The sequence below is a fragment of the Tursiops truncatus genome, chromosome 7 (assembly GCF_011762595.2).
Source record: "Tursiops truncatus isolate mTurTru1 chromosome 7, mTurTru1.mat.Y, whole genome shotgun sequence".
Taxonomy (NCBI): Eukaryota; Metazoa; Chordata; class Mammalia; order Artiodactyla; family Delphinidae; genus Tursiops; species Tursiops truncatus.
In genome coordinates this window covers 2914491-2942425 of record NC_047040.1, presented here as the reverse complement: position 1 = coordinate 2942425, position 27935 = coordinate 2914491, and the positions used below count along the sequence as shown (strand labels likewise).

The 27935-nt window shown below is 47.6% G+C and overlaps 1 protein-coding gene, 1 long non-coding RNA gene and 1 pseudogene across 5 annotated transcripts in view; 2 read left to right on the top strand and 1 right to left on the bottom strand.

Annotated features, from left to right (window-relative positions):
• Positions 1–1101: 1101 nt before the first annotated feature.
• Positions 1102–3010, bottom strand: LOC117312918 (uncharacterized). The gene is made up of 2 exons (XR_004527328.2): positions 2823–3010; positions 1102–2697 (listed from the first exon to the last, which is right to left on the bottom strand). It is a non-coding gene; the product is annotated as an uncharacterized lncRNA (long non-coding RNA).
• The window catches only part of UBE2F (ubiquitin conjugating enzyme E2 F (putative)), a 51866-nt gene continuing 25688 nt past the window's right edge, over positions 1758–27935 (top strand). Inside the window, exons 1-4 of one of the 4 annotated variants that reach the window (XM_004328349.4) lie at positions 1759–1915; positions 7512–7645; positions 17254–17283; positions 21326–21391. In XM_004328349.4, coding sequence (XP_004328397.1) covers positions 7528–7645; positions 17254–17283; positions 21326–21391 — 214 coding nt within the window. In that variant the 5' untranslated portion in view covers positions 1759–1915; positions 7512–7527. Of the gene's footprint in view, positions 1916–2513; positions 2670–7511; positions 7646–16055; positions 16788–17253; positions 17284–21325; positions 21392–27935 lie in introns of those variants that run through there. The other 3 variants (XM_019923488.3, XM_019923489.3, XM_019923490.3) reach the window with 3 other exon arrangements.
• Positions 5388–6351, top strand: LOC109548019 (uncharacterized; annotated as a pseudogene).

Here is a 27935-nt window from a genome sequence, read left to right as displayed (position 1 = left end):
CAGAGGCCAGGACTCAGACGGAGCCACCGCGAGCTGGAGGCCGGGCTCCCAGTTGTCTCCTTATATCCTATGAGCATATCTTGTCTTCTAAATGTTTTGTGCTTAAGCTAGTGAAAGTTCAGTTCTGAAGGAGCCGCAGATGAACACAAATTGCTTCTCCAGGAAGCAGGAGGGCCAGCTTTGCCCCTCTCCTGCCACCTATTGGACATGGCGCATTGGTTGAGGGCAAATCCCAGCTCTGCCTTATCAGGCAGACTACTTAACGCCTGTGCCTCGGTGTCCTCATCTGTAAAATGGAGATAATAAAACACCTGTTTCATGAGGTTGTTGTGAGGATTACATGAGTCAATAACTTAGTAAACCCTAAATAAGGCTCAGGTGAAGGCATGAGGCAGCCTCATGAAATGAAGCTTCATTTATCCACAGTGGTGAGATTTGGGCCACCGCGGGCCCATGTGCGCTCAGGCTGTCCTACAGACAGTGTTCCTTAGCAAGACAAATACTCAAGCCAATGCCCTGTACCTTAATTTGCTGCCTTGCTTCAGGCCTTATCTTCTCTCGCCAGGACTGCTGCTACAAACTCATGCAATACTTATCCGGCAGATGTGTTTTGACCACCTGTCGCCAGGATCGGGGAGGAGTGTTATGGGAAACACAGAAGAGGACCTGAGGAGCTGAGCTCTGGGAAACAGGCATTGACGGCGTCTTGAGCACCAGGAATGCGGAAGCACTGGGCTTCAGCAAAGTCACAGAGGGGCACCTGCCTCTCCCAGACCTTGGGCGCTCTCTGAGCAAGTGGTGTCTAAGCTTAGGAAAATTTAGGAGTTAGCCAGGTGAAGAAGGAGGAAACTGTTCCCAGACAGAAGGAATACCGTGAATTTTGTCCGTGACTGGTCTTCCTCACTCGGGTCAAGGAAACTTGATATTGTCACTCCACCGTTTAAAACCTATCAGTGGGGCTTCTGGAAATAAAATTCTAACTCCTTGGCTCTTTTGTCCCTGTCCACGAGGTGAACCTCCTCTCTCAGATGGCTCACTCCTCCAGGAGCCCTACCTGACCCTGCCAGAGCGCCTATTACCAACCACACCAGGACGCGAATGGACGTGAGAATAATTTGTATTCAACGAGCTAGAAATTAGAACAATTTGAAACAGATTTTTTAAAGTAAGTACTTTGCAAAAGTGTTAGAGCTAAAACAAGGCATGAAAACCGTAAGACAACAGGAAAGCGCCCACCCATTCCACTGCAGTCTCCCGGAGCACCCGGGGGGGTTGGTGGCTGCACGGCTCACCGCCCGGCCCCGCTCACTCCCGACACTGCGGGCTGTGGGGCGGCCGCTCCTCTGCATCCTGAGCACTGTGATGGGCACACAGCGGGCGCCCCATCCACCGAGGCAGTCAGTACCGGCCTAGCAGCCCCTGCAGGCCACGCTGCGCGGGGATCCTCTCAGCCGCAGGCCCAGACTTAGCACACGGCCAAACGAATGGAGGCAGGAACACCGCGCAGAGAACCCGGCCCTTCGGCGCGCAGGCTCGGAAACTGACTGGGCGACCTCGCCCCCGGTCGCCGCTGACCAATCAGCGCGGGCCGCTAGATCCGTGCCCGCCCCAGGCCGTGCCGTCAGCCAATGAGAGAGGCCCGAGAGGCCGGCCGCCGAGCCCAGCCCCGGCCGGCGCACTCTGCTGTTCGCCTGTCAGGCTCCAAATAAAGTTCTTCGGGGCTTTGAATTTTTTTTTTAAAGCGCCCTCTGCAGTCTCGGCCGCCGCGGGCGAGAGCGGCCGAGTCCCCGCCCCGCCACTTCCGGTCTCGCCGCCCGGAGCCGGTGCGGCTGTGAGGGGCTGCGTTTCGCCGCCGCCGGCCGGCCGGGCATGGTGTTGGGCGCCGGGCCCGCCTCGCCTGTCTCGGGGTGCCCAGGTGAGGAGCGCGCGGCCGTGCGGTGGGCGAGGGGCTGTCACGGGCTGGAGGGTGGCTCGGCTCCCGCGGCGCCGCTGCACCCGGCGGGCGGGCCGGAGGGCGGGCGGCGCCGGGGCCGCCACAGGCCGTGCGGGTCCTCACGGCCGGGCGTCGGGGGCTGGAGGGCGGGCGGACGCTGCGGGGCGTGGGCCGGGGGGCGCGGGGCTGGGTCCGGGGCGCTGGCCGCGGCCGGGCTCCAGGGGCAGTGCGCCCCGAGCCCGGACCTGTGCCGGGCGCACACACGGCCTCGCTCGCGCCCGCCGTCGCGGGGGAGCTGCTAGCCGCATTGTCCAGGAGGAAACGCAGCGCCGAGTGGGCCCAAGGTCACCGGCCCGACGTGGCCGGAGGCAACGGGGCTCGGTCTTAGGCAGCCGGACTCCTGATCATCTGTGAATCGGGCTAGGCCAGGGGGACGCTGAGGGTGAGGGGGAGCCCGGCTGCCGCCTCGCCAACTTGCCTGCGGCTTCCCCACAACCGGGGGAGACCACGGCTGGTTTGGAGGGTCTTCCCGGGCCAGAGGAGCTGGGAGGACATCTTGGACCGATCCGTACGGCCAAGTTTGGTGTGTAATCTTGGGTGTGGCCCCACCCTCCCTGGGTCTCAGTTCCCTCATCCGTCCCACGAGGGGATCGGGTCCGCCCTTCTGCCTTCCCTCCAGCGCCGGAGTGGGGTCAGGATGGACTGGAGTGGCCGGAGAAGGCTTCTTGGAGGAGAGGTAGGAATCTGGGTGGTCATCTGTTATCCTAAAGAAGCAGCAGGTTTAGGTGGTGAAGGGAGGGAGGGCATTCCAGACCTGGATGTCAGGGTGAGCAGAAGCTTCCAGAAACGAGCGGGGTGTTGTTGAGGAACAGGGAGGAGGCCCACCTACCTTGTGTAGAGGATTCATGGCTGAGTAAGGGGATGAAGGTAGGGGAAGGGCACGGGTGGGGGAGATGTTCAGAGACAGAAATCATCACCAGGCTAGGTGGTGCAGGGCTGGACATACCTGCTGCTCAGGTAGTAGGCAGGGCAGTGCAGGAGGAGGCAGGTTTACTGCTCAGGTAAAAGGGTTGGGCTCCAAAGGTCATCAGTCAGCCAGCCATGGAGCCAGGTGGGAGGTTCCTTGGGGCCTGGCGTTCTAAAGGAGAAGGGTGGGGTGTGGGCTTTTTTGTGTCCTGATCTGGGCCTCTTTGGCTGGAGAAGTTGGTTGTCCCCTAGTGACCTGCAGTTCCACCTTTTACACTTAGATTGGGACTTGTCTAGGGCAGGAAGAATCGTAAATGAGGTCCTCACCCCGTGAGCTGACTGGCCCCTGCACGGGTGACAGGGCCTGATTTTGCCACTATAAGCAGGAACACTGAGTCAGTACTGCTCGATGATGAGCCTAGTAAATACGGTACATCAGAATCTTCTCTGAACAGTCTGCAAGCAAGTCCCACCCAGAGGAAGAACTTAAATGGGCCAATTACAACTTGTGGAATTTAGAGACTGAGGGTGCTGTTACCGAAAATGCTGCCCTAGTCAAAGTGTAATTTGCAGTAAAGGGGAAGTTTAGTTTTAAATCAGGTCTTCAAGGGGTGAAGCATACTGAAGAAAGACGAGAGAATTCTGCAGCAAACTGCAGGTGTTCAGCTAACCTGACAGCTTGAATGATTATTTTCGTTCAGATCTCTTTGTACAGAGTTAAATTAGCAGCTATGTAGCAACCCCCGATTAGGCCTTTGCTTTATCCCTAAAGTGGTGTGTGAAAATGATACAGATGATGGAGAAATAGATGGTCATTATATACTTAGATTTCATAGAATGTTAGGAAACTAAGTTTTGTCTTCTACAGGAAACAGACGCCAGTGTTTTCTTTGATATCTTGCATAGTCAGTCCTGTGTATTTTATTAAGGGCCACAAACGTGTTGACGATTGAAAACCAGGAATCTGACTAAATGGAATTGAGTATGGGGCATACTCTGCCCACAGAGAAGAATTCGGTGTGGGGTAGGAGTATAAGAGAATTAAGCAGAGTCCTCAGACTGCAGCCACACAGAAGAGTGTCTTGGTGTGAGCCTTCCTTTGTATGAGTGGGTCTTGCCAGGACCCTCTGAGCAGCTCCTTCAGTGCGGGTCTGCAGGGAGCTGGGTGCGGACCAATCATGTGCCCTAGGACTCCCCTTTCTGTTGGGCTCTTTATTATGGCTTTCCTAGGGTGCTGCCTACAGAACTCTCTTTACACACGCTGTGCTTTTATGCTTGACGTGTTTTTATTACCAAGGTCAGCTAGAGGATAGAAACCAAGGGGACTTCGTGATAGACGCATATCTTGGCCCACCATCAGGCGACCCTGTCGATGTGGTGAGAGTGATGTGTTCAGGTGTGGGTGCCTGGCAGTGGGCTTGCTGGGGAGGCAGACCCTGCTTTGGGATCCAGATCTGCTCGAGGGATTCCTGGCAGGATCGTTCGGGGGCCGCTGAGCAGGGGGGTGCTGGCTCTAGCTGGTGCTGCTGTGTCTGGTAGCTTGTGGGCTGGAGCCTCCACAGGAGTTCCCGACTCCTTGCCCCGCTCCCCCCGCCCCGCCCTCCCTTGTGAGGGGGCTTGGTAAACGGAACCGGTAGTCCCTGCCCTGGGTGAAGCTGGGAAGGTGTGTGTCCATCGGTGATGGTCCTCTCCGTGGGTCCAGCTGAGGTAGAGTGGGAGTAAAGAAACTAGCAATGGTTTGGTTTCACATTTTTTTTCAATTTTATTGAGGTATAACTGAAGTACACTAAGCTGTACATACTTAAACTATGCAATTTGATCAGTCTTGACGTACGGATATACCCCTGAAACCATCACCACATTCGAGATAAAAACATCCCATCATCTACACGAGGGAAACTAGTGTTTCGTGGTGACCTCTTCTAGCAGCTGAGTGGCCTCAGACAACCCAGTTCCTGGGCCCTGGTTGTCCCAGAGTCCACATCCATAAAATAGAGTGGGAGTCAGGGGAGAAGTCCTTCGCAGGTTTGAAATTCTAGGAGCTTGTGAGTGCTTGTGTGTAATAGAACTATCTCTTGAAGCATTTAGACCAGTGACTCCTCTTAAAAATTGTTTATTTATTTGTTTGTTTATTTATTTAGGCTGCATTGGGTCTTCATTGCCGCGCGTGGGATTTCTCTAGTTGCGGCAAGGGGGGGCTCCTCTTCGCTGTGGTGCGTGGGCTTTTCATTGCCGTGGCTTCTCATTGCAGAGCACGGGCTCTAGGCACGCGGGCTTCAGTAGTTGTGGCACGCGGGCTCAGTAGTTGTGGCACATGGGCTCAGTAGTTGTGGCTCATGGGCTCTAGAGTGCAGGTTTGGTATTTGTAGCGCGTGGGCTTAGTTGCTCTGTGGCATGTGGGATCTTCCCGGACCAGGGCTTGAGCCCGTGTCCCCTGCATTGGCAGGCGGATTCTTAACCACTGTGCCTCCAGGGAAGTCCCTAGACCAGTGACTCTTAAAGGGATTAGATGTGTGTGTGTTTGTGCATAGGTCCTGTACAGTTCAGAAGGTCATATTCAATATGTTGTTTTCATGGTACAAACAATAGAAAATTAAATCTTACAGTCTTTGTGGGGTGGGGGAATACACAGAAGATGGTGTGAAAAGCTATGTGAGGGACCTGGGTTAAAATGGTTAAAAATACTGATGGGGGGAGAGTTATTCTTATAGTTTGGCTTTCAGGATCTTGGCTTCAGCCCCTGGCTGGCAGTGCAGAGGCTGCACGATGCCTGGAGTTTCCTGTAAAAGACGTGAACCAGCGGGAGTTCGTCAGAGCTCTGGCAGCCTTCCTCAGAAAGTCCGGAAGCTGAAAGTCCCTGAATGGGTGGACACTGTCAAGCTGGCCAAGCATAAAGGGCTCACTCCCTACGATGAGAACTGGTTCTACACACGAGCTGCTTCCACAGCACGGCACCTGTACCTCCGGGCGGCGCTGGGGTTGGTGCCATGACCAAGATCTATGGGGGGGCGTCAGAGACATGGCGTCATGCCCAGCCACTTAAGCAGAGGCTCCAAGAGCGTGGCCCGTCGGGTCCTCCAAGCCCTGGAGGGGCTGAAAATGGTGGAAAAGGACCAAGATGGGGGCCACAAACTAACACCTCAGGGACAGAGAGATCTGGACAGAATCGCTGGACAGGTGACAGCTGCCAAGAAGCAGCATCAGAACAAATGATGCTCATTCGTAAAAACAAACAAACAAACAAACAAGATCTTGGCTTCAAACTAAAAGTTCTGTGCTTAGGTCATGTTTTTCATCTGGAAGTTTTTAGATCATTTTCTTTTGAAAATGATCAGAGTGGTACTGAAAGGAAATTACATTAAAGCAACAAAGGAAATTATGAAAATATTGAGCTGGTGACCAATTTTTGTCCTCAATCAAAAGAAGTTCCAGGGCTTCCCTGGTGGCGCAGTGGTTAAGAATCTGCCTGCCAATGCAGGGGACACGGGTTCGAGCCCTGGTCCGGGAAGATCCCACATGGCACGGAGCAGCTAAGCCCGTGCGCCACAACTACTGACCCTGCACTCTAGAGCCCGTGATCCACAACTCCTGAACTCCTGCGCCTAGAGCCCGTGCCCTGCAACAAGAGAAGCCACCACAGTGAGAAGCCTACGCACCACAATGAAGAGTAGCCCCCGCTCGCTGCAGCTAGAGAAAGCCCATGCGCAGGAACGAAGACCCAACACAGCCAAAAATAAAAAATAAAATTTAAAAATTAAAAAAAAAAAAAAGTTCCAGAATTCCTCTCCAACTGGTAAAGCAAGCAAGAAGAGTTAGGAGGCCTGTCAGATGAATGGCGGTTTATGTTAGAAACAGAAGGCAGATTCTAGAGGACAGTTCTATCTGTAAACATCGTTGACATCTTTAGTCCTTTCTCTGAAGCAGTCAGGTGCATCACCTATTTTTGGTCTTTATTATCCTTCCCAGTGAGCTGTCAGTGAGGGAACCTGAAACATAGGTGGGTTGGAAGTAGCCAAGTGAAAATAATCTAGTCTGGAACATTAATTATAACTTAATTATGTTGCTATTGCCTAACAATATAAATACAGTACAATGTAAATAAATGTGAAGATGCTTATTAAGGTTCTAGCCACACCTTTATTAAAGGAAGGAGGAAAGAAAGCATTGCGGTGCTCCCTCCTCACCAGAGGTGGACACTCCCTTCAGTCTGTGCTGGGCCAGGCCCTGGGGCCACACCCTCAGGTGCATGGTCCACACAGCGGGGATGGGCAGACTTACCAGTGGACAGCGGTGGGCCTACGTGAGGCCCGTCAGCGGAGGTTGCCCTAGACCATGAGCGCCCAGGAGCATTGCCACTGCTACATCCCGGGGCCTGGCGCCCAGTGAGTGTTAAATGCTTGGCTCACCCTTGTTGAATTTTCATTCATACTTTAAAACATCAGATTTAGAGAGGCATAGAGATTATCCACATTCATTATGAAGGAATGCAGTGTTATTGTATCTTACATGCTAAATTTTTCTGTAACTAAATTATGGGAAAAATATTAAAAAGCACCTTACATCATTGTCTTCACTGTCCAGTCACTGTCTTAACCTGCTTTTGGCCTTTCAGGATAAAGGTAGCAGTGATGCTGACACTGGCAAGCAAACTGAAGCGGGATGACGGTCTCAAAGGGTCCCGGGCGTCAGCCACAGCCTCCGACTCCACTCGGCGGGTTTCTGTGAGAGACAGGCTGCTTGTCAAAGGTAATGACCATCCGTGTGAGCTGTTTTTCTATCCCATAACAAAATGAAGTCTGCCTGGAGGCTCTTCTGGGATACGAAGCAGCCTGTTGTTGAATAGAAGTACCTGTTTGAAAATATTTTGAAATATAATTGCTGTCACATACAACAGAAGAACTTTGTACTCTGCACACACTATGGGAATGCTGATGGCAAGAAAACGGTATTAAAACTGGCGTGTCTTATGCCCTTGGGATATTCTCTGCAGGGGCTGCCAGAATGCTAGGAGAAGGAGTAAGGTACTCCTTCAGCAGACTGACGACTCTGGTCTCAGTGCTGTCATTATCCGGCTGGTGTGTGTGTGGGGGTGGGGAGTCGGGGAGGTTCTTCCTTTCTGGACTCCTCAGCAGCAGAGTGTCTGACCTGTAGAGGGAGGGACTGGAGATCGGTAATCTCTTAGGATCCTTCTCTCTTTTATTTATTCACAGCCTGAGGACAGCCTTGTGCAAAATTGGTTCTTGTCCCAGAATTAATAATAGAGTGTCCTAGCAGTAGTCTTTGGAGAAGGGTTACGTGATGTATGTGTGTGACTATGCGAGTGTTTGTGTGGAACTTTTGCATGTATCCGTTGAACAGATTTACAACTATTGAGTGCAAAGGCAGTTTCCTAGGGTCATGAGGACCACGAAAGATCAAACAGTTTCTGCCTTGAAGGAGCACTCTACTTTATGACACATGTTTACATTTTTAAGTGTAAGGAGCTAGGAAGCACAGAGGGTTAAATGATTTGTTAGAACTGTCTGTTTTCATGTTGTGTTAGGTGGACATGGTGGGGGTGGCTGCCATCTGCATGTCCGGGAACAGATCTGCTGGTGGGAGACCTGGCGTTTATGAATGCCCCGTGTTGGGCCTTCTCAGAAGCAAAGCACAGCTGCGTTTGGGAAGGGGTGGGCACAGGAGATGCCGGGTTCCGGGACGCGTCACTGGTGTACTCTCCCCTGTTCTCCCTCTGCCCCTGGATCGTGACTGAGCTCTGGCTTTCCCAGCCTGATGGGTGATAGGTTAAAGATGGAGTCAGAATCGTTTTTGACATTTTGGCAAAATACCTTCTGTGTCAGGGAGAGCGTTAGACGGTATTTAGTTTGTTACAACGCAGGAAGGTTTACCCTGCGGGGTTTGGGGCTGTGGCCTGGGCTGCAGCCCCTCACTTGGGTGGCCTGATAGGACTTGAGTCTCTTTCCTGGGTGCTGGCTCAAGGGTTCCATCTGCAGAGGAAGCCAGGAGCCAAGCAAGCCAGGGAAGGGGTTTGACGCGTGGGTCAAAGTCCTTCGAGGGGAGGGTGTTCTAATGCCAGGGAGTTGCGGTGAGAAGGGGGTTGCAGCTGAGGAGGAGCGGGGGGGAAGCTGGCAAATGGACGGCGCCATCTTCTTTCCCGCCTCCTGTCACGGCGGACAGCAGCACTTGTCTGCTGAGCGCCTGCGGCCAGGCCCTCTGTTGGGTGCTTTATAGGGGCAGCTCTTTGACTTTTGCTAAGCCTTGCCAGGTGGGTGGTTCATTTTACAGCTCAAGAACTGAGACTCAGAGGTTCAAAAGCTTGCCCAGGTCACAGCTTTATTGCAGCAAGACAGCCAGACCCACATTTTGGGGTAGGGCAGGCACTTGGGGAACAGACCCAGCAAGCAGAACCCGAAGGAGCAGAACAGAAGTGTGAGTCCCCAGAAGAGAGAACTCAGGGAGGCACAGAGGCTCCACCACACGCCCTCCCGCTCAGGGATTCCCTGAGAGCTCTCAAATGACTCGAGGCCCTGACGCAGCCCAGGGGAGCCCCCTGAGGCCCATGGAGCTGGACTCTGCCCCAGCTCCTAGGACAGGAGATGTCTTTGGCTGGGTTTACAGGACCCAGCTGAGGTCCTTTGATTTTGTGAGGCTTATCGAGGAGAGGTGCAAAACCTCCTCGAGAGGCCACCTGTTTCCATTCTCCCAGAGACACTGGGGGTTATTAGGTTTCCGGGCCCAGAGCACTTGCAGTTGGCGGTGGTTGTACCAAGCTTCAGTGTAACACGCCCCTCATGTGGCCTGCTCTCCATCTGCCTCGGGGTGGCCAGCCCAGTGTGGGCCGGCTGACTGAGTGGTGAGTAGTTTGGGCTCGTGGTGGAGGGTAGGTGGAGAGGAAGGGTGGGCCTGACCTGAGAGAGGAGGCTGTAATAAAGAACGCTCTCATGGCTGATGACTGTTCGGGCTGCACCTAGAGCACTCCTTCAGAATGCGGCAGCACCTCCATTCTGGGGGTTTCTGATGGTCAGGTGGAGCCCGGCGGAGTCCATGGCTGTCGTGGGCCTGGTGAGGCACTTGGAGGGGTGGTTACTGTGAGAGTCCCTCCTAGCTGAAACTCCCCTTGGGGACTTTGAGAAAAGTCAGTTGTCCGGGTTCAGTGAGATGGCTGCAGTCAGGACTGTCATCTGGGGCTGTGGCTGTGGCTCACGTGAGGATGTTGCTCCTGAGGATCCCTGAGTAGCAGAACAGTGTATTCATGCGCCTTTGGGACTCGGTGCCACGGGCTGGGTTCCCGGGAGTGGGGAATTTGGCGTGCGGTGTAGTTATTAAAGGGTATCCTTGGGACTGATGCCTGTGGAGGGTGGTGGAGGAAGCAGGAGCGGGCAGAGGGAGAGGGAGAGCTCTGACGGAGGCCCCATGACAGCCTCTGCTCCAGAGCAGGCGTGGCCCTTCACAGCTGTCCCCAGTCAGGGGAGATGGTCAGGCCTTCCTGCTCTGCTCGACCAGTCGTCAGATGGGTCTGGCCTGAGGTGGGACTCTGGGCAGCCCACACAGTCCCTGGAAGGGTTGAGAGCTGAAGGCCATCTGCTGAGAGCCCTCGCTGAGAGGGCATCTGGGCCATGCGTCCATCGCCCAGAGGAAAGACCACAGACACTTAGAGGCAAAAATATGTTTTTAGCTGGTCCGCTGCCATGCTTGACCATGCACGGTGGAGATCTGGCTTGGCGCGGATGGCTGTAAGGTTAACGTGGGAGATCGGAGGTTGACAGGGACACTTGTCCCTAGTGGTGAGGGCCAGTGGTAGCTACAAAACTGAAGCTTCTGTTCTTTTTCTTGGGCTAGTGGGCCCAGTTCTGAAGGTGACAGGTGGAGTCAGCTGTCCCTGGAATACTGTGGCCTGCCTCGGAGCCGCTGGCCAGTGTGAGGCTCTACCACACTGGCACCTTGGCCATACCAGCTTTTCATTTGCACCCCTGGGGTCATTCTCAAGGATATCCTCCAGGCTGCAACTGGAGAGATGCTTGCAGCAGCAGTCCCTGGAGGGTATAGAACAATCAGGTGTTTCTGGGCGAGGACTGAGGGCTGCTGTCTGCCCTGAATCCTGGGAGTTGGGGACACTGGGGAGAGAGCGTTTCAGATCTGCGCATTTCCTTTTGGCCCCAGCTCAGGTCTGGGCCTCTCTGGGAGCCATCACCGGTGCTTTCAGCCACAGGGCAGAGGGCACTGCGTTTCCGGTGGACCCTTGTGGTTCCTCCAAGTCCGTCAATTTCTGAGTCTGATGATGCTCCCCACCTTCCAAAAAAGCCTCTGGGCAGAATGACCTACTTTTTTTTCTGTCTGAAGCTTGGCACTTTTCATATAATGGGAACGTGATTGTGTGTCTCCCTGTCCTTTGACTTGTTCACGTGACAAAGATTTTAGTGCCTGGTGTGTGCCAGCCTCCTGTTAGTGGCCCCTGAAGACCTCAAGGGGCTCCAGGCAGGCTGGCAGGAAGCTTTTGCTAAATGTGGAGATTTGGAATTGAGCTGACTGAGTTCAGGGCCAGGGCTGGAGTTGGGAATGAATCTATAGCCATTGTCCCATCAGCCCCTGTGCTCCATGTGGCTCCTGGTGTTCTCTTGTTTTAGCAGCTGTGGCGGCTCTCCATACTCTGAGCCTACTCTGCAGAGCAGAGAGGCCTGGCTGCCCTCCTGCATGGGCTTCCCAGCATCCAAGGTGCAGGTGTCTCCACGAGGTGCCACACGGGGCCGCCTTTGGCTGAGCGCTTCTGTGTCCACATGAGCGGTCTGGTCACGTGGTATAGGAACGGCTCCGGTTCAGGGCGCTTCCTGGAAGAGTGGGCAAAAGAGAACCATTTATTGTTCTCCAGAGCTGCTCTCTCCATGCCAGGCCCTGCCCAGGACTCTGGAGGTGGGCTCAGGGTTGGCTTGTCATGTTGGCAGGGTATTCAGAGCATTTAGCAGCATTTGAAGCTGTGGCTGTGTGTTCCAATATGTGTTCTAAAGACGAGGGCAGTGGCCCAAAGAGGAGGAGTCCTGCTAACGTGGAGTAAGGCAGCTGGCCCAAGCCTAACCTTTAAATGCTTGGCTGCAGGGTTAAACACCACTGAAACTGCCCAGGGAATTTGGTGGCCCTCAGGTGTGCCGGATAGCCCAGGAATGGGGGTGGGCAGGGAGGATCTGTAGAAGACACGTGAGGGCTCAAGTCAGCTTTGTCTGCTCATGTTGAAAGTGGGTGATATGAGGCTTTGGGGATCCATTCCCAGAGACTGCTACGGGGGCTGTGCTGGTTTTTGGGGTTACATCCTAGCTTCCCCAGAGTGTGGAGGGAGGGGGCCGTGAGTACTCTGGGCCTGCACTCTGCAGTGTGCTGCTAGAAGGCCCTTGGACTGAGTGGAAGGGCTGATGTGGGGCTTGGTGGGGCTCTTGGGCAGTAGCCATGCCATCTCTGGGAATAGGATGGTGCTGCTGGGGCAAGTGTCTCCCCCATAAGGGCACTGTGCATGGATGCTGGTGATGCAGAAGAGGTGCTCAAGGCATAAAGACAGACGGGAGGCTAAGAGATAAAGTTGTAGTTCAAGAAATCGAAGAGGTAGTGGTTCAGGTGGAAAGAGGTAATCAAGTCTCATGGGACATAGCTGCCAGCTCTTCCTGGGTCAAAGGGCTCAGCTGCCCTGCCTCGTGTTACCTGATGGGGCTCGGAGCTGGCTCTTGCTAAGAACCATCTGCATCTATGATTGGCCTTTGTCTTAGTCAGCTCAGGCTACCATAATAAAAGAGCATAGACTGGGGGGCTTAACCAATACACATTTATTTCTCATGGGTCTGGAGGTTGGAAAGTCCAAGATCAAGGCATCGGCAGATTCAGTTCCTGATGAGGGCCCTCTTCCTGGCTTGTAAGCACCTGGTGTCTTTTCCCATAAGGGCATGAATCTCATCATGAGGGCCCCACCCTCCTGACCTCATTTGACCCTAATTACCTCCCAAAGGCCCCACCTCATACCATTACATGGTGGGTAGGGGTTTAGGGCTTCAGCATAAGAACTTGGGCGGGGGACACGGTTCAGTCCTCAGCACCTTTGGAATGCCTCAGTCCCCAGCTGTCTGAGGAGAAAGGCTCCTCGTGTCTCAGGATTTTCACACTGAGAGTACTGCCACCCTGCTGGCAAGTGTGCTTGTTTGTCGAGCATTTCCTGAGCACTCCAAGTGTGCCAAGCTCAGGCCCAGGCACTGGGGTCCCAGGGCTGGGTCAGGATCTACAGTCCCCACCACCAAAAAGGCACAGGTTCAAGTGGCAGGTGGTGCAGAAACAGCTAGAGCACTGTGTTGTGGGCAGCCTACCGCAGAAGGGGCTGAGTGCGTGCTGTGTGGGGGCCATTGTGGTAATGGGGCGGATTTTGTAGTCTGACATTTCAGGGCAGTCAGTCGTGCTTCAAGTGGGCTCTGTGGTTTGATGTGTAGTTAGACAGGAAAAGCGTCTAATTTCTCAGGAGGAAGTTGTGCAGCCACTTACTTGTGCCAGGTGCCAGGTGCCTCCCCAGAGGTGGGCCTGTAAGCCGGAGAGGTGTTAGCATCTTTGCAACAGGCGCGACTTCAGCAGTTTAAAAATATCTGAACTTCTTGTTACCTTCCAGGTGGGGTGGTGTCCTTTGGGCAGTGAGGTTATCCAGGGGAGGACTGCTGCTTTGCCAAGAGACCTCTTGAGCGTGTAAAGCAAATCCCTGGCTTCTTTGGCCATAGTCTGCTTGTAGGTGGGTTCTGAGGTTATTACTATCGATGTCAGTGAATTATTATTTGCCATCATCAAACTACTTGTCATCTGTGACAACTCCCTGAGAGGAACACTGCGTTGTAGTTCGTTTATCTTCCATACTGGGCTGGACTAAAATGCCAGGCATCTTTAATGAAATCCTTCTGCCTCCAAGGTCATATTCCTTGCCCACTCTGGTTCTTGGACCAGAAGTCTGCAGAGGCCCTGACTGTGGTGGGGGTCATCACTGGACTAGGTCTGAGGGCTCTCGTCTTTGGAGTTGAATTCTAGACCACAATGTGAAATTATTGAATCCGTCTGTGTAAATTAGCTGTGTGTAAATAGTTTAGCTTGGCAAAGTAGCCTACAGCAGTTCCTATACCTGGAGGAATAAAACATTCAGAGGCCTAGGCCCCAGCTAGGACTTTTGGTGTAATTGGTCTGGATAGGGTGGGGTGGCAGGGTTTGCTTAGCAGGTGCTAGGTTGTGGGGATGGGTACACAGCTCCAAATTTTACTAAAAATCATTGAATTATACACTTAAAGTTGGTCTATTTTATAGTATGTAAATTGTACCTCACCAAGGCTGTTTATTAAACAAACAAACAAAAAAAACAAAAAAATTCCCCAGATGATTGTGTGCAGCCAGGGCGGAGAACCCCTGTCCTACAGTGAGGCGTTCTCTGGCCCAGAGCCTCTCATCCCCACACTAGGTCCCTGTAATGCAGCATCCGGTTCTGTTGCTCAGTCATCACGACACCCTGGTCAGTGCATCCCTGCCCTCCTGTGTCCGGGCCTCACCTTTTCCCTGTTCCTTGGCAGTAGACTGTCTTCTCAAATTTTTCACTTCTGTCATGTTGCCCCATTTCACATCCTCTGGGCGTGTTTTCTATTTCTCTGGGTTTTTGTAAAACTGAATGACAAGAGTTCTCATGACAGGAGTCAGGATAGGCCCTCCAGAGAAAACCAGGTTCCAGTGGCCAGCATCAATCTCTCAAAAGAAGGGTCCTCAAGAAGAGTTTCTTGTGAATACTTATCAACAAAAAGTTAAGTAATAGTGTAATAAATATGTAAATAGTATTCACCTTAAAACCATCTAGATTTAATTATATGGATAGCATATATTTAAAAGTGATTAATATGCATGACTCATTTGATAAGAGGTGTGCTTTTTTGATAAAATGAGTGCCCTGTGTGGGCTGTTGGAGCAGAGCCTGGCTCGGACCCCATCCTGGTCGGAGGGCCGGGGTGGGTGGCCTCAGAGTGTTTCTTTACCCCATGCCCTGCTAGAGTGAAAGGCGAAACTAAAGATCACCATGGTCGTTATAAGTATGATGCTAGTGAACCTTCCATAGGATCTTCATCATTTTGTTTTAAGTGCATATATTCTAGTATACCATAGCACAAGACTGCCAGGACTGCAGTCCTTACTTCCTCCCTCCTCTGCCTCACCTCACTTGTCTGGATACCCATCCCGAGTGCCTGGAACCCAGACCTAATACATTTAGTGGGCCACCCGTCTCTACCGAGATTCTCAGCTAGCTGAGGTCAGAGCCTGTGCCTTTCCTAAACCTTTAGCCTCAAAATAGCCATCTGCCAGTCTCCCCACTAACGCACTCAGCTTTACAAACATTGTGGCCTCTCCCTTCCCACCCATTCTCCCCCTCTCCACCCCCTGCTCTGCACTTGAAGGAGTCATTTGCTTCTTAGTGTTTTGTAGACTGGTTTCATCTTTCCACTTACCTTCCTGTTGTTGTTGTTGTTGTTTTTTACATCTTTTTTGGAATATAGTTGCTTTACAATGGTGTGTTAGTTTCTGCCTTATAACAAAGTGAATCAGTTGTACATATACACATGTTCCCATATCTCTTCCCTCTTGCGTCTCCCTCCCTCCCACCCTCCCTATCCCACCCCTCCAGGCGGTCACAAAGCACTGAGCTGATCTCCCTGTGCTATGCGGTTGCTTCCCACCAGCTATCTACCTTACTGCCAACAAACACATGAAAGAATGCTCAACATCGTTAATCATTAGAGAAATGCAAATCAAAACTACAATGAGGTATCGTCTCACACCGGTCAGAGATCCACATCCCAGGCTTGCCTCAGGCCTCATTCCCCTCGGACCAGTCTGTCCTCTCTACTGAATCATTCCTACTGTTCCTCCTGTCTCTCATCGGTGACTTTCCCTGCTCCTGTCCTCTGCTTTCTGCCAAAGTTCTTTCTTCTCACCAGTCTCTCCCCTTCGTTGGTCTCATGACGTCAGGTGGCATCACTCTGCAGGGGCTCCCCAGCCCTGGCCCTGGTCGTGCACCCAGACTTCAACTCTCCCACCCGCCCCCCTCAGCTTCCTCAGCCCTCAAGCCTCGGTGCCATCTCTGATTGCCGCACACACTCAAACACACACACACACACACACACACACACACACACACACGACAGTTGGCAGAGCCTTCTGTCCCCTTTGCTGTTAGGCACGCTGGCTCTCCCCACCTCTGCTGAGTCCTTGCCGCCTCTCAGAGCACCCACCTCCCAGGTCACCTGGCCTCCGCTTAGGTGTCCTCTTGAGGCAAAGCTTAGGAACTTTTGTTCAGAAACCTTCCCTGGCTCCTGTTGCTGCAGAATAAAGTGGAGAATTCTGCGCCCTCCACCATCCTGGCCCTGGTTTCCCACCTTGTTTCCCATTGCTCTGGCTGCACTGCATACCGTCTGGTTTCTGTGCTTGTCTGAGTTCTGTGCTTTTGCACATTGCTAACTTATCTCCTTGAAATACCTTTTCCCCACCTCTGTGGGACTGAATTCTACTGGTTCTTTAACGCCCAGATTGAAAACCTCCTCCTTCCTTCAGTCTCCGCAGCTGGAGAGTCGCCAGAGCACGTTATGTTGTGTCAGAGGCGCAGACGACTTGCCTGCCCGGTTTCTTCTGGGTGCTCCCCCAGACCTCAGCTCGGGAATAGCAGGTTTGGTGGGAGCTCTGCAGCTTTGTCCTGGCAGAGGGGTGCTGGGCTTGAATGCTGAATGAGTGACGGACAGAAGAGGCCCCAGAGGAGAGCACTAGGGCGAAGGAATGCAGCTCCAAGGAGGAGGCTTCCTTGGGTATCAGCTTGCCCACAGGTGGCAGGGGCAGCACAGGAGCCCAGCCGGAGGTAGAGAGTTTTCTCTCCCTGGAAAAGTTCTAGCGCAAACTGGGCAAGCCCTCACGGGAAGACAAATCCGGAAAAACTGGAAGAGGCGGAGATATAAATATAAATCAGATTTTGAGGGCAGTAGTTCCACTACTTGGGGGAACAAGATTTTCAAAAACGCTTTAGTGACTGTTTACCTATAGATAATTTCTATGTTAATTTTGAGTAGTTCTCATTCTCGCGGAAGTAAAATTTCAAGGGCCCTCGACTGCACTTGCTGGCATCCTGCAAGTCACTTTGTATCTTTGAAAGCAACTTCCTGGCTTAAAGTCTAACCTTTAGACCAAGTGTAGATTTCTGTTAATTCAGTTTTGTTTGTTTGTTTGTTTGTTTTCTTCATTGTTCTGGAGGGAATTGCCAGTTTAGAGCTGGTGATTTTATGTGGAGCAATTGACTAATATTAACAATAATCTCTTTGTTTCTACAGAGGTTGCAGAACTTGAAGCTAATTTACCTTGTAAGTATAGCATCCCCACACATTAACTGCTGTGAAATAATTGCATGGAGAAGCTTGTTTTATGCTTTGATAACTTTGCGTAGCAAAAAGCCCGTTTTCTATGTATGTTAGGAATAGACAGGAGGATTTTCGAGGCTCTGATAAAGAGGAGAATGCAGCATGGCAGTACTTCCTCTCCTTACTGTTTGTTGCAGAGGTGCGTTTGGTTAGGGTTTGTTCCTCTTACACAGCATTCTGTCCCACGTCCTCTTTTAGTGAAAAGGCATATAAATCAATGGTGGACAGTCCTATTTTTGTTAGTGACAGTACCATGTTTTTGGCCCGAAAAGTGCTTATTTGTAATTTATCATTGTGCCCAAGGTAGGACAGCTGTGCTGCCTTGATGTCTCCAGGTCGCCTCACCTTGCTAGGTCCTTGTGCCCCAGCACACAGGGACTGACTGCGGGCCTCATTCGTCAGCGGGCTTGCTTACCAGCCAGTTAACTCCTGTGATAACGTGTCAGTGTTTCTCTTTTCCCCTATCATTGATGCCTTCCCAAGCCATTATATTTTGTAAGACCATCAAAGTGTGAAAGCTTCGACCATTTTAGTATTTTTTGAAATTAGAACTTTTTATCATTATACTTGGTTAAGGCTGAATATATTTATCAATATGAGTGAACTATTTTATACGTGGGTCTCCTAGTCTGGGCGAATGCTCGAGAGAGTTTGATACGGAGGCCATCTGATACAGGGTGAGAGAGGGCCCATCCCAACCTCCACCTAAAGTTGGAAAGATAATTGTGGGGTGCAACCCTTAAGTGGTTGTGTAATCAGTGTGTAAGGGTAAGTACATATTGTTCCTTGAAAAATTATTTTTAATATATAGTATTTATATATGAGTATAGTGGGTTGTGCTATAAAATATATTTTAGTGTAAGTCAAAAATGTCTGGATTTTTGACTTCAAAGTTGCTTGACTTCAAAGTTTTCTTCTAGTCAGAACTAGAAGGAAATATCTTGGATTTCTATTAAAAGGTTATCTTTCCACCTACTGAAGTATTTACAACTGATTTGCTTTAAAATGTTCCAGGAAAACAAATGACTGTATGTGTGGGTAGGACAGACGAAGCAAGATTAGTAAAATACCGAAGCTGGGTGATGGGTTCATTATACTGTTCTCTCTTTTTTTCTCTATTCTTTTCAGATTATATAATAATCTAATAAGGTCCAATTAAAAAAGAAAATGAAGTAATCCTTCTATTTTCCACGCCCATCATATCTTCCCACTGGCCCTCCATCTTGAACATATATACACATGCAGACATTTAATCAAAGACCATAAAAAACTTCCAACTTACACCCAGTTTATTTTGTCCTTGTATGTTAATCTTACAGAGATTGTTGGTTTGTAACTAATATAGTTTAGCTTTATCTAAATGTTTGGTTTAAAAACAATAAAACTATAATTGGCTTTCAAACCAGGACTTTAACTAAAAACCTTAGGTTTGGAAAAGGCATGCCCCATCTTCCTTGCCTTTATAGCTAAGATGTCAGATTTTAAAAACTACATGCTATATGCTTCCTTTCTCTTCTTCTCCCTGCCTATTCTCTCAAAGTGGGGGGACATATAAATCAGTTTATACAAGTAAGCCAGGCTTTCCAAAAGTATGCAACTCACTAAAGAGGAAACAAGAAACCACCAAAGAATAGATCTTTACTATCTGATTAATAATCTTTCTAAAATATTAAGGCAAACAAAATAACTTGCCATATAGCAGTGCTGCTTAGTAATGATTCAGAACTAGTTCAGGAGCTCTGTTCATGTAAGTTTGTAGAGGTTTCTGTTTGCAAAAAGTAGAAGACATCTCTTTCAGATGGACGGAGATACCGTGAGAGCCTTAGCCTGTGCTTGCAGAGAGGAAAAGCTTAGTTCTGGAGTTTTAGTAAAGCTGCTGCACTGAACTAAACAGGCTGACTTTTAACCTTTTGTTGTCATGTTAGAACCTAAGACTTCTTCTTAGCTTTAAAATGTTTGGTTCTTTTTAGAAGTTTTATTGTTATTTTTAATCCATCTCGATAATTTCTTTATTCTTGGTGGGCCAGTCTATATTAGAAGGATTGATTTCTACATCTGTACTTTTATTAAAACAAAGGAGAATACTAGACATTAAAAACAAATGGATGCTGCCAACTTTAATCAATGAAACATTTCCTAAGCCCTTGTCATATGTTTTTGTTACATATATTTCACTAGAAAAATGGTGTTTCTCTTTCCAAGTTAAGATTAGGAAAAACGAATGCCATTTAAATTATTCCACACAGTTCAAATGTGTGGTTTGGGTGAAAGCCTTGAACTCTTTGGCCCCTGGTTTCTTTATTTTGAAAACAAGGAAAATGACAATGTGATCTCTGAGACCCTTTCCTGTTCTTCTAGATGGAGTTACCTTTCACTCTGCAACTATTTTCTGAGGGATCAGTCAAAAAAAGAAACCCCACTAACAGTTTTGCATTGTTTTTATGTGTCATCTCTGGCATGTTCATGAAGTAATGAAATGAGGCATGAACTAGTTTTTCTATTTTATTTTTTTGCAATACGCGGGCCTCTCACTGTTGTGGCCTCTCCCATTGCGGAGCACAGGCTCAGCAGCCATGGCTCACGGTCCCAGCCGCTCCGTGGCATGTGGGATCTTCCCGGACCAGGGCACGAACCCGTGTCCCCTGCATCGGCAGGCAGACTCTCAGCTACTGCGCCACCAGGGAAGCCCATGAACTAGTTTTTAATTTGGTAACTAAACTTCCTTCTCTTGATAACCTGTGTGGTCTTGGGCTGGTCACTGAACTTCTCTGGACCTTCATGTCATCTCTCACAATTGATGATGTTAGATTAGATGGTCTCTAAGGCTGTTTCCAAGGCTAAATTTGAATTGTCCTATTTTTGATGAAAATTCATACCATGTAAAACTAGGCAAATATTTTCATCAGGACTTGTAAGAAATAGCAGACGACCCAAGGAATCTAGCATAATATTTTCCAGGTTTATAAAATACAGACAATTTCTACGTATATTCCCTCCACATTCCTTCAGTATTTATCCCTTGGGTGTTTACCCCTCTTCTGCATCGTTTGTCTGAAGGAGGCAGATGTAGGATGTCTTCCCTGTCTGCACCTTTGCAGTAGCTCTTCTCCAGTGGAACTACTTGGGTCTCCTGATCCAGACCGTTCTGGTTCAGTGCACATGCGATTAGAGTGTTGCCGTCCAAGTCAGCAGAGCATCCTGTCACCAGCAAACCAATCTGAATTATCGGTCGGGTTGTGAAGACATTAAAAAAAAAAAAAAAAAGAGGGCTTCCCTGGTGGCGCAGTGATGCAGGGGACACGGGTTTGTGCCCCGGTCCGGGAAGATCCCACATGCCGCAGAGCGGCTGGGCCCGTGAGCCATGGCCGCTGAGCCTGCATGTCTGGAGCCTGGTGGTCCACAACGGGAGAGGCCACAACAGTGAGAGGCCCGCGTACCGCAAAAAAAAAAAAAAAGAAAAGAAAAGAAAGAAAAAAGAAAAGCCGTGGTCTGGGTGTGAGCTACCTTAGCTGGTACAGTTACTTTTAACTTCTCTTTGCTGTGGTGGGTACAGATGACTGTGGTGCTGGGTGAACAGACCAGAAGTTCGGCCTGGGCTCTTTTTCTGGTTTTTCTATGTTTAGTTAGCCTTTACCCACATACATTAATCTCCTTGAGGTACGGTTTCTTCTTTTGAAAGTAAAGTAGCATCATTCTTGAAATTAATGGAAAAATCTCTATTTTAGGGATCATTTAAAGGGTTAAAGATAACATCCCAATTTGGAACTAACTAATAAAAAACTGTAAGGAGGAAAACACATAGCAAATATCACTGGTTTGCAACTTCAGCACATTGGCATAATTATTATTAAACAAATAGGGGAAATATACCGGTTTAGTCTATAGACTCAGCACCGTTAAACTTTCCCATGTGTTTCAAAGTTTGCCTCAACATAAAGACTGCTGCTAACTGTCAGACCTTCCTGACGGCCTGTTTCTTTTGCAGGTACGTGTAAAGTGTATTTTCCTGATCCAAACAAGCTTCATTGCTTTCAGCTAACTGTCACCCCAGGTAATATTCTTACATGTGTAAGTATTTTCAAACAGCAAATTCCAAAGACTTTTGAAATCTATAATATTTGGTTTGATTTGTCCTCCAACTTTTTGAAAGTTATGACGGTAATGACCATTCCATATGAAGACAGGATACATGCTGTAGTCCAATAAAGCATGGGGAAGTGCTCTGAGGCATGTGGCGTGTACCCAGGAACTAGGTGCAGACATTAACGCCCCCAGCGAATGACGCCGAAGGCTCCTGGTGTAGGGTGGAGAGTATGAGCTCTGAGGACATAACTGGATTCAGATCCTGCTCTGCCATTTAGCAACAGTGTGGCCATGGTTAAATTGCTTAATAACCTCTCAGCTGCAGCCTACCAGCTACAGAGTGGGGATCATATAGAACCTATCTCATGGGACCGTTTGGAGGATTAAATAGATAATGGGTGTGAAGCACTTCAGCCTGGCCTGTTACAGGCACCAGGAAGGAAGCAGATTACCAGCTGTCCTTGTTAGCACTGATCAAGTGTCCAAGCTCCAAGTGCTCCGAGCTGGTAGGTATTTCTCCTTGGTCACGCTGCGCAGCTAGAGGGAGGGCTTGGGTTTTTTCTGGTTACAGTGCAGCTCTGGGAGTTGCACGTTTCAACAGTGCAGCCCTCTGGCTTTATGTTGACAGTGGGTGTCATGGCCAGTGGAGCTGCTGTGGGCTGGCTGGTGAAGGAAGAAAGCAGGACAGAGGGAATTAACAAGAGGGGAAGCAGTGTTGTGGAGGAAGTGGAGGGTGTTATTTTATTTGGGGGAGGGAAAGGGAGTGAGAAACTGAGAATAATGAGTCACTAGCTAATTTAATTAAAAAGTGAAAGAATGCAGAATTTCAGTAGGTGGTAATGAACCCACAAATAACCCCTGGCATTGTCTCCCTGCAGGTAGGATGGTTTTTTCCTATGGAAGATGTTGTATTAGAACAGGAGAAATCCCATTTTCAAAATGTGCTTGAAAACTTAAAAAAATTCATTTAGTTTGTGTGGTGGTTCTACAGACGACTCTGGGGCGTATCCATAAATTCAGTCTGGTACCATTTCCATTTCTAAGATGAGTGAGCACTAGGGTAGAGATACTAACATCAGAACATCGTTGTCAGAAACAGGCGTTCCACAAGCCTGACCTGGAGAGAGGACTGAAGCTCAGGGCTTGTAACTGTGAAGTGATGGAGGTTCTAACCATTCTTTGACCACCTTCATAAACACATTGCAAGCTCTGCCCTTTTTAGTGAGGGATACTGAGCACACTGTTTCCAGGTGACCAGAGGTCACCATTATGAATGTCAGTTACTCTTACTGTTAAGCATTGCAGGGTGTTTTCAGAAATTGTGGCAATTAAGATCGGTTCTCTGTTTACTAAGTAGTCTCACACTTGAGGGTTTGTAGTAAAGATATTTTCTTCTCTCTGCCTTTTTGGGGCATTTGTGAGAGCTTTGTGATTCTCAGCTATTCAGAACGTGTTTGCTTTTGCCGGGCTTGTTACTGGCTTACATGAGTGAGTTTGTGTGGAGTCCAACCAGCCTCTGGATAGGTCTTTTGTTTGTTTTTTAACTGAATTTTTTTTACTAAATTACATGGATGTTTTTCTTATTGAGATTATGTCTATGACGCCATCTTTGATATTATTCTTGAAACTGCAGCACGATTGTTTGTTACAGTTTTTGTGTTCGCTCTTCCATCAAGTAAAGAAGGAATTTGTGTTTTGATGCCTGTAACTGCTTAGTACTTGAGCATTTATATTTGTGGAAGTGCGCACATGGAGTTTTGCGTGGCGTGCTCTTCAGGTGCTGTGTGTGTGCCCATGTTGTGTGGTGTCAGTGACTCAGAAAGCTGCTGTGGTTCTTGTCCTTTGTTATTAAGTGAAGCGTGGCAGAGATCCGCCAACGCTAAAAACTTGCCCAACATCCTGGTTTTTTAAAAAACTTTTTGGAGTCATGCTCTTCTTAGTTATTAAAGAAAAATAGGTCTGAGTAGTAAAGTTTTAACAGTATATGGAGCAGATGGTATTGAAACTGGCTCATTTGCAGCCAGTAATACTGGGGCTGAGTCTGAAAACTCAATAATATAGAAGATCTAGATATTTAGGTGGTCAGGGTGGAAGAATTGCATCTGCACTTGAAGCTCAAAGCTCTTCTTTATCTGGCTCCTGGCAAGATAGTTCCTGTTCGTACTTGGTAACATTTTTATAGTTTTGTTTGTTTTTGGAATGTCCCTCATGCTTGGGAATAAATGTATTCTTCAGAGAAAAGATGGAAATGTAATTTGGTGATAGAGGAAAAGAAAAGAAATGAACTTAGAAGAAAAAAATCCCCACATCAACTCACAAAACAAGAAACAATACTAGAAAGTAAAATGAAACAAAACAAAGCAAAAATCTAAAGACTGGCTGAAATACCACCAGAGTCTTCTGTGAAGTTAGAGGGATGATTTGAAAAACCAGGCCAGGTCAGAGTTGCCCAGTTGACTTGTGGAGGTCCCCTCAGCCTGCCCCCACTGTGACATGGTGGCTTGTAGGCAGAGGGGACCATGGACCCATTTTTTTTTTAATTTTAGTTTTTACTTTTTAAATAAATTTTGCTGAGGTATAAAATTACAAACAATAAAATGTACTAACTTGAACTGTAGAGTGTAATAAGTTTTGCAGAATGGATACACATCCCTGTGTAACCACAATCCCAGTAAACATCTTTCCAGCATTCCCAAAGTTCCCTTCTTCCCCTTTGCAGTCAATTCCTCACCCCCTGCTACCCACCCAAAATTGCTTTCTGATTTCTCTTATCATAAATTAGTTGTGTCAGTTCTTGAATTTCATATAAATGGAATCATATTATATATTCTTATTCTCTGGCTTCTTTCATGTAACATGTTTTTAAATTCATATGTATTGTTGTGGGCAACAGTATTGGTTGTATGAATATGACCTAATTATTTACCTATTGATGGGCACTTGAATTCTTTCCAGCTTTTGGCTGTGATGAGTAAGACTGCTCTTAGCATTCTCATACCATCCAAAGTTGTTTGGAATATTTTCTTATTAGTCTACTGATGTCTGTGGGATCTGCACTCATGTCCCTGTTTTCATTCCTGATGTTGATTTATTTGGATCTTCTATTTTTTTCCTTGATCATGTTAGCTTGAGGTTTATCCAGTTGATCTCTTACAAAGAGCAAGCTTTTGTTTTTCTCAGTTGTTTATCCATTTTATTGGTTTCTGCTGTTTTCTTTATTATTTCCTTCCTTATACCTTGGGTTTAATTTGCTTTTCTTTTTCTGCTTTCCTAAGGTGGAAACTTAGATTGATTTAAAAAAAAAATTTTTAAGCAATGTTGATTGAGCTATAAGTTACATTATTTTAGTCAGCGTAATGCTTCTGAGTTTCATCTATGTGGTATTTTGTATCTTTATTGGTGGGCTGTATTCTATTGTATGGGTTTTATTTGTAACAGGTTATAACAGGCTATTGATGAACCTTTGTGTTATTTCCACTTCTGGGCTGTTGTGAATAAAGCTCCTGTAAACCTTTGTGGGCAGGTCTTCGTTTGCCAACGTTTTTTATTTCTCCTGGCAGTGCAATTACTAGGTTATGTGATAAGAGTAAGTTTAACTGCATAAAACACTGCCATGCTCTTTTCCAAAATGAAAGTACTGTTTTGCATTCCTGCTAGCAATGAATGAGAATTCCAGTTACCCTACATTCTTGCCAATAACTAGTATTATCAGTCTTTTCAATTTTAGCTATTCTGTTAGGTATGTGTCTCATTGTGACTTTAATTTGCATTTCCCTAGTGACTAAAGATGTTGGGCATCATTTCCCAAGCTTGTTTACTCTCTATCTCCTTTGTTCAAGTGTCTATTCAAATAATTTTACCCATTTAAAAATTGTATTGCTTGTCTCATTACTGAGTTGTAAGTTTTATATACCTGGTGTAAGTTCTTTATTAGATATGTGGGAGGTTGTTTCTTTGTTTTTTTGTTTTTTAATTTTATTTATTTTTGTCTGCGTTGGATCTTCGTAGCTGTGCGTGGGCTTTCTCTAGTTGCGGTGAGCACGGGCTACTCTTCAGTGTGGTGCGCGGGCTTCTCATTGTGGTGACTTGTTGCGGAGCACAGGCTCTAGGCGTGCAGGCTCAGTAGTTGTGGCACACGGGCTTAGTTGCTCCGTGGCATGTGGGATCTTGCCCAACCAGGGATCGAACCTGTTTCCCCTGCATTGACAGGCGGATTCTTAACCACTGTGCCACCAGGGAAGTGGGTTTTTTAATGGTTAATAACATCCTTTTTATTATTGTTACATATATTAAAAATTCTGATTGGGGAATTCTATAGCTACATTGTAAATCTTGTATATTTATGTGTATATTCACGTAAGTATGTTTTTAAATGTGTTGGTTATTAGATTTGTCATGTTTTCTTAATTTTAACATTTAATTTATAAAAACTCCCTAACTGATGAGCATGATAATAAAAGTGCGCCTTACACTGAGTCATGAAATTTAAATTGTTTTATCTGTTATCCCCATTATGTTTGGTTCTTAGTTATTCTAAGCTTTGTTTCAGAGCTTTGGAGTTATAGAAGGAAAAATTTCTTAGTATGAAATAAAGTAAGATTCCCAGTTTCTGAGCAAAGAAATACGGTTAGTAAGCCTGAAACACAGGTTTGGTTCCACACATGAACATTTGGAACAACACTTAAATAATCATGGACGTGTTAAAAGATGCGGAAATGGGTCAGAGCACTGAAGCAGGCCTTTGGCTTGACCACCACCCCAGTCTCACAGTAGTGTGTGTGTAGCTTACTGTTAATGTGTCGCGGTTTCGACACAGAATGTGTGCTCTCAGCCCTGGTGCTTTCTAGGGTGATTTTAGCTTTATAGGGATACCCATCATGAGGGACAGACTTTTCCCTGATGGAGTCTTTTCTTTCAAATCATCCTGGAAATGCAGGTGGCAGTTCTCCCCCCTTCATATATAATAGATACGTGGTGATTGCTCTTGAGACAGTCGGTTATCTGCCTTCACATCAGCTAACTTTTGTTAAGGAAACATTCACTGCTCTTTTCCTTGCTGCTTGCAAGAACTGTGTTGATGCAATATGTCTCTGCTTACTGCTGAGTAGGTGACATGTTGTCCGATATATACTGTTTTCTGATTGTCCGATGTATACTGATTTCTGCCCTCTGCCTCGCACGTAAAACTGAGGCAAATTCTCTCTTGGGATGCTCAGGTTTCTAGGAGTGGGTGTGCAATTAAATGTCTGACGTACTGTTTTAGAAGCCATTCGTTACCATGGTTAAATATATATTCTTATGGTTACCAGTAAAAATGTGTATAATTATATAAAATATTTTAAAATGACGTGCTGTTTAAATGTTGAGCTTTTTGGCATTGTAAAATCGCCAGCGCCCCTTCATTTTCCTGGACCACCTGATGGTGCCTTTTATGTAGCAGGATTTACCTGTATCTTTTTTAAAAATCATGTTTAGTAAGGTATAATTTACAGACAGTAGAGCCACTGTTCTTAGGTGTACTGTTCTCTACATTTTGACAGACACATACAGTTGTGTAGACACCAACACAATCAAGATACACATAAAATGTTTCCATCAGCTCAAAAGTTGGGCCCCTTTGTAGTCAGTTTCCTCTCCCCACCCCCAGCCCCTGGCAATCATTGATCTGATTTCTGCCCTGTTGCTTTACCTTTTCCGGAATGTCATGTAAATGGCCCCAGCCAGTGTGTAGCATTTTGTCCATGGCTTCTTGCACTGAGCACAGTGCTTGTGAGAGTCATCCATGTTGGTGCATGTGTTACGATTTCCACTGGCCACCAGTGACTTTGAAGGTGGAGGAAGGAGTACAGGTGGCTGCTTAAAGCTGGAAAGTGAAGGAAGTGGATTTTTCCTAGAGCCACCAGAAAGAAATGCAGCCCTGCCAGCTCTTATGTTAGCCCAGTGAGATTCATTTTGGACAAATGACCTACAAAAGATAGTAATTTTTTATTGTTTAAGCTGCTACGTTTGTGGTAATTTATTACAGCAACCAATACAAAACTAATACAGTGCTTTTTGTGTCCTAAGAAATGCAAAGATTTCCTTTTTTTTTTTTTAAGGAGTTTTATAGCTTTAGGTTTTAAAGTTAGGTCTGTGAGCCATTTTGAGTTAATTTTTGCATATGGTGCAAGATAAGGCTCTAGTTTCTTTCCTTCCCCTCCCCTACTTACTCTTCCTGGGATGAATGGGGAAGTGTTCCCTTCTGTTTCCTGGAAGAGTTTTATGTAGAATTACTATTCTTTATTAAATGATAGAATTCGCCAGTAAAGCCACCTAGGTCTAGTATTTTATTGTTTTGTTTTTGTGGTAAGAGTTTAAGTACTGTATGAATAAAATTTCTTAGATAGGGGTTAACTTGGGCTTCTTATTTTTGAGTGAGCTTTGGTGATTTGTATGTTTCAAAGAATTTGTTCATACCATTGACATTTTCACATTTATTGGTATAAGGTTGCTCTTAACATCTTCTGACCCTT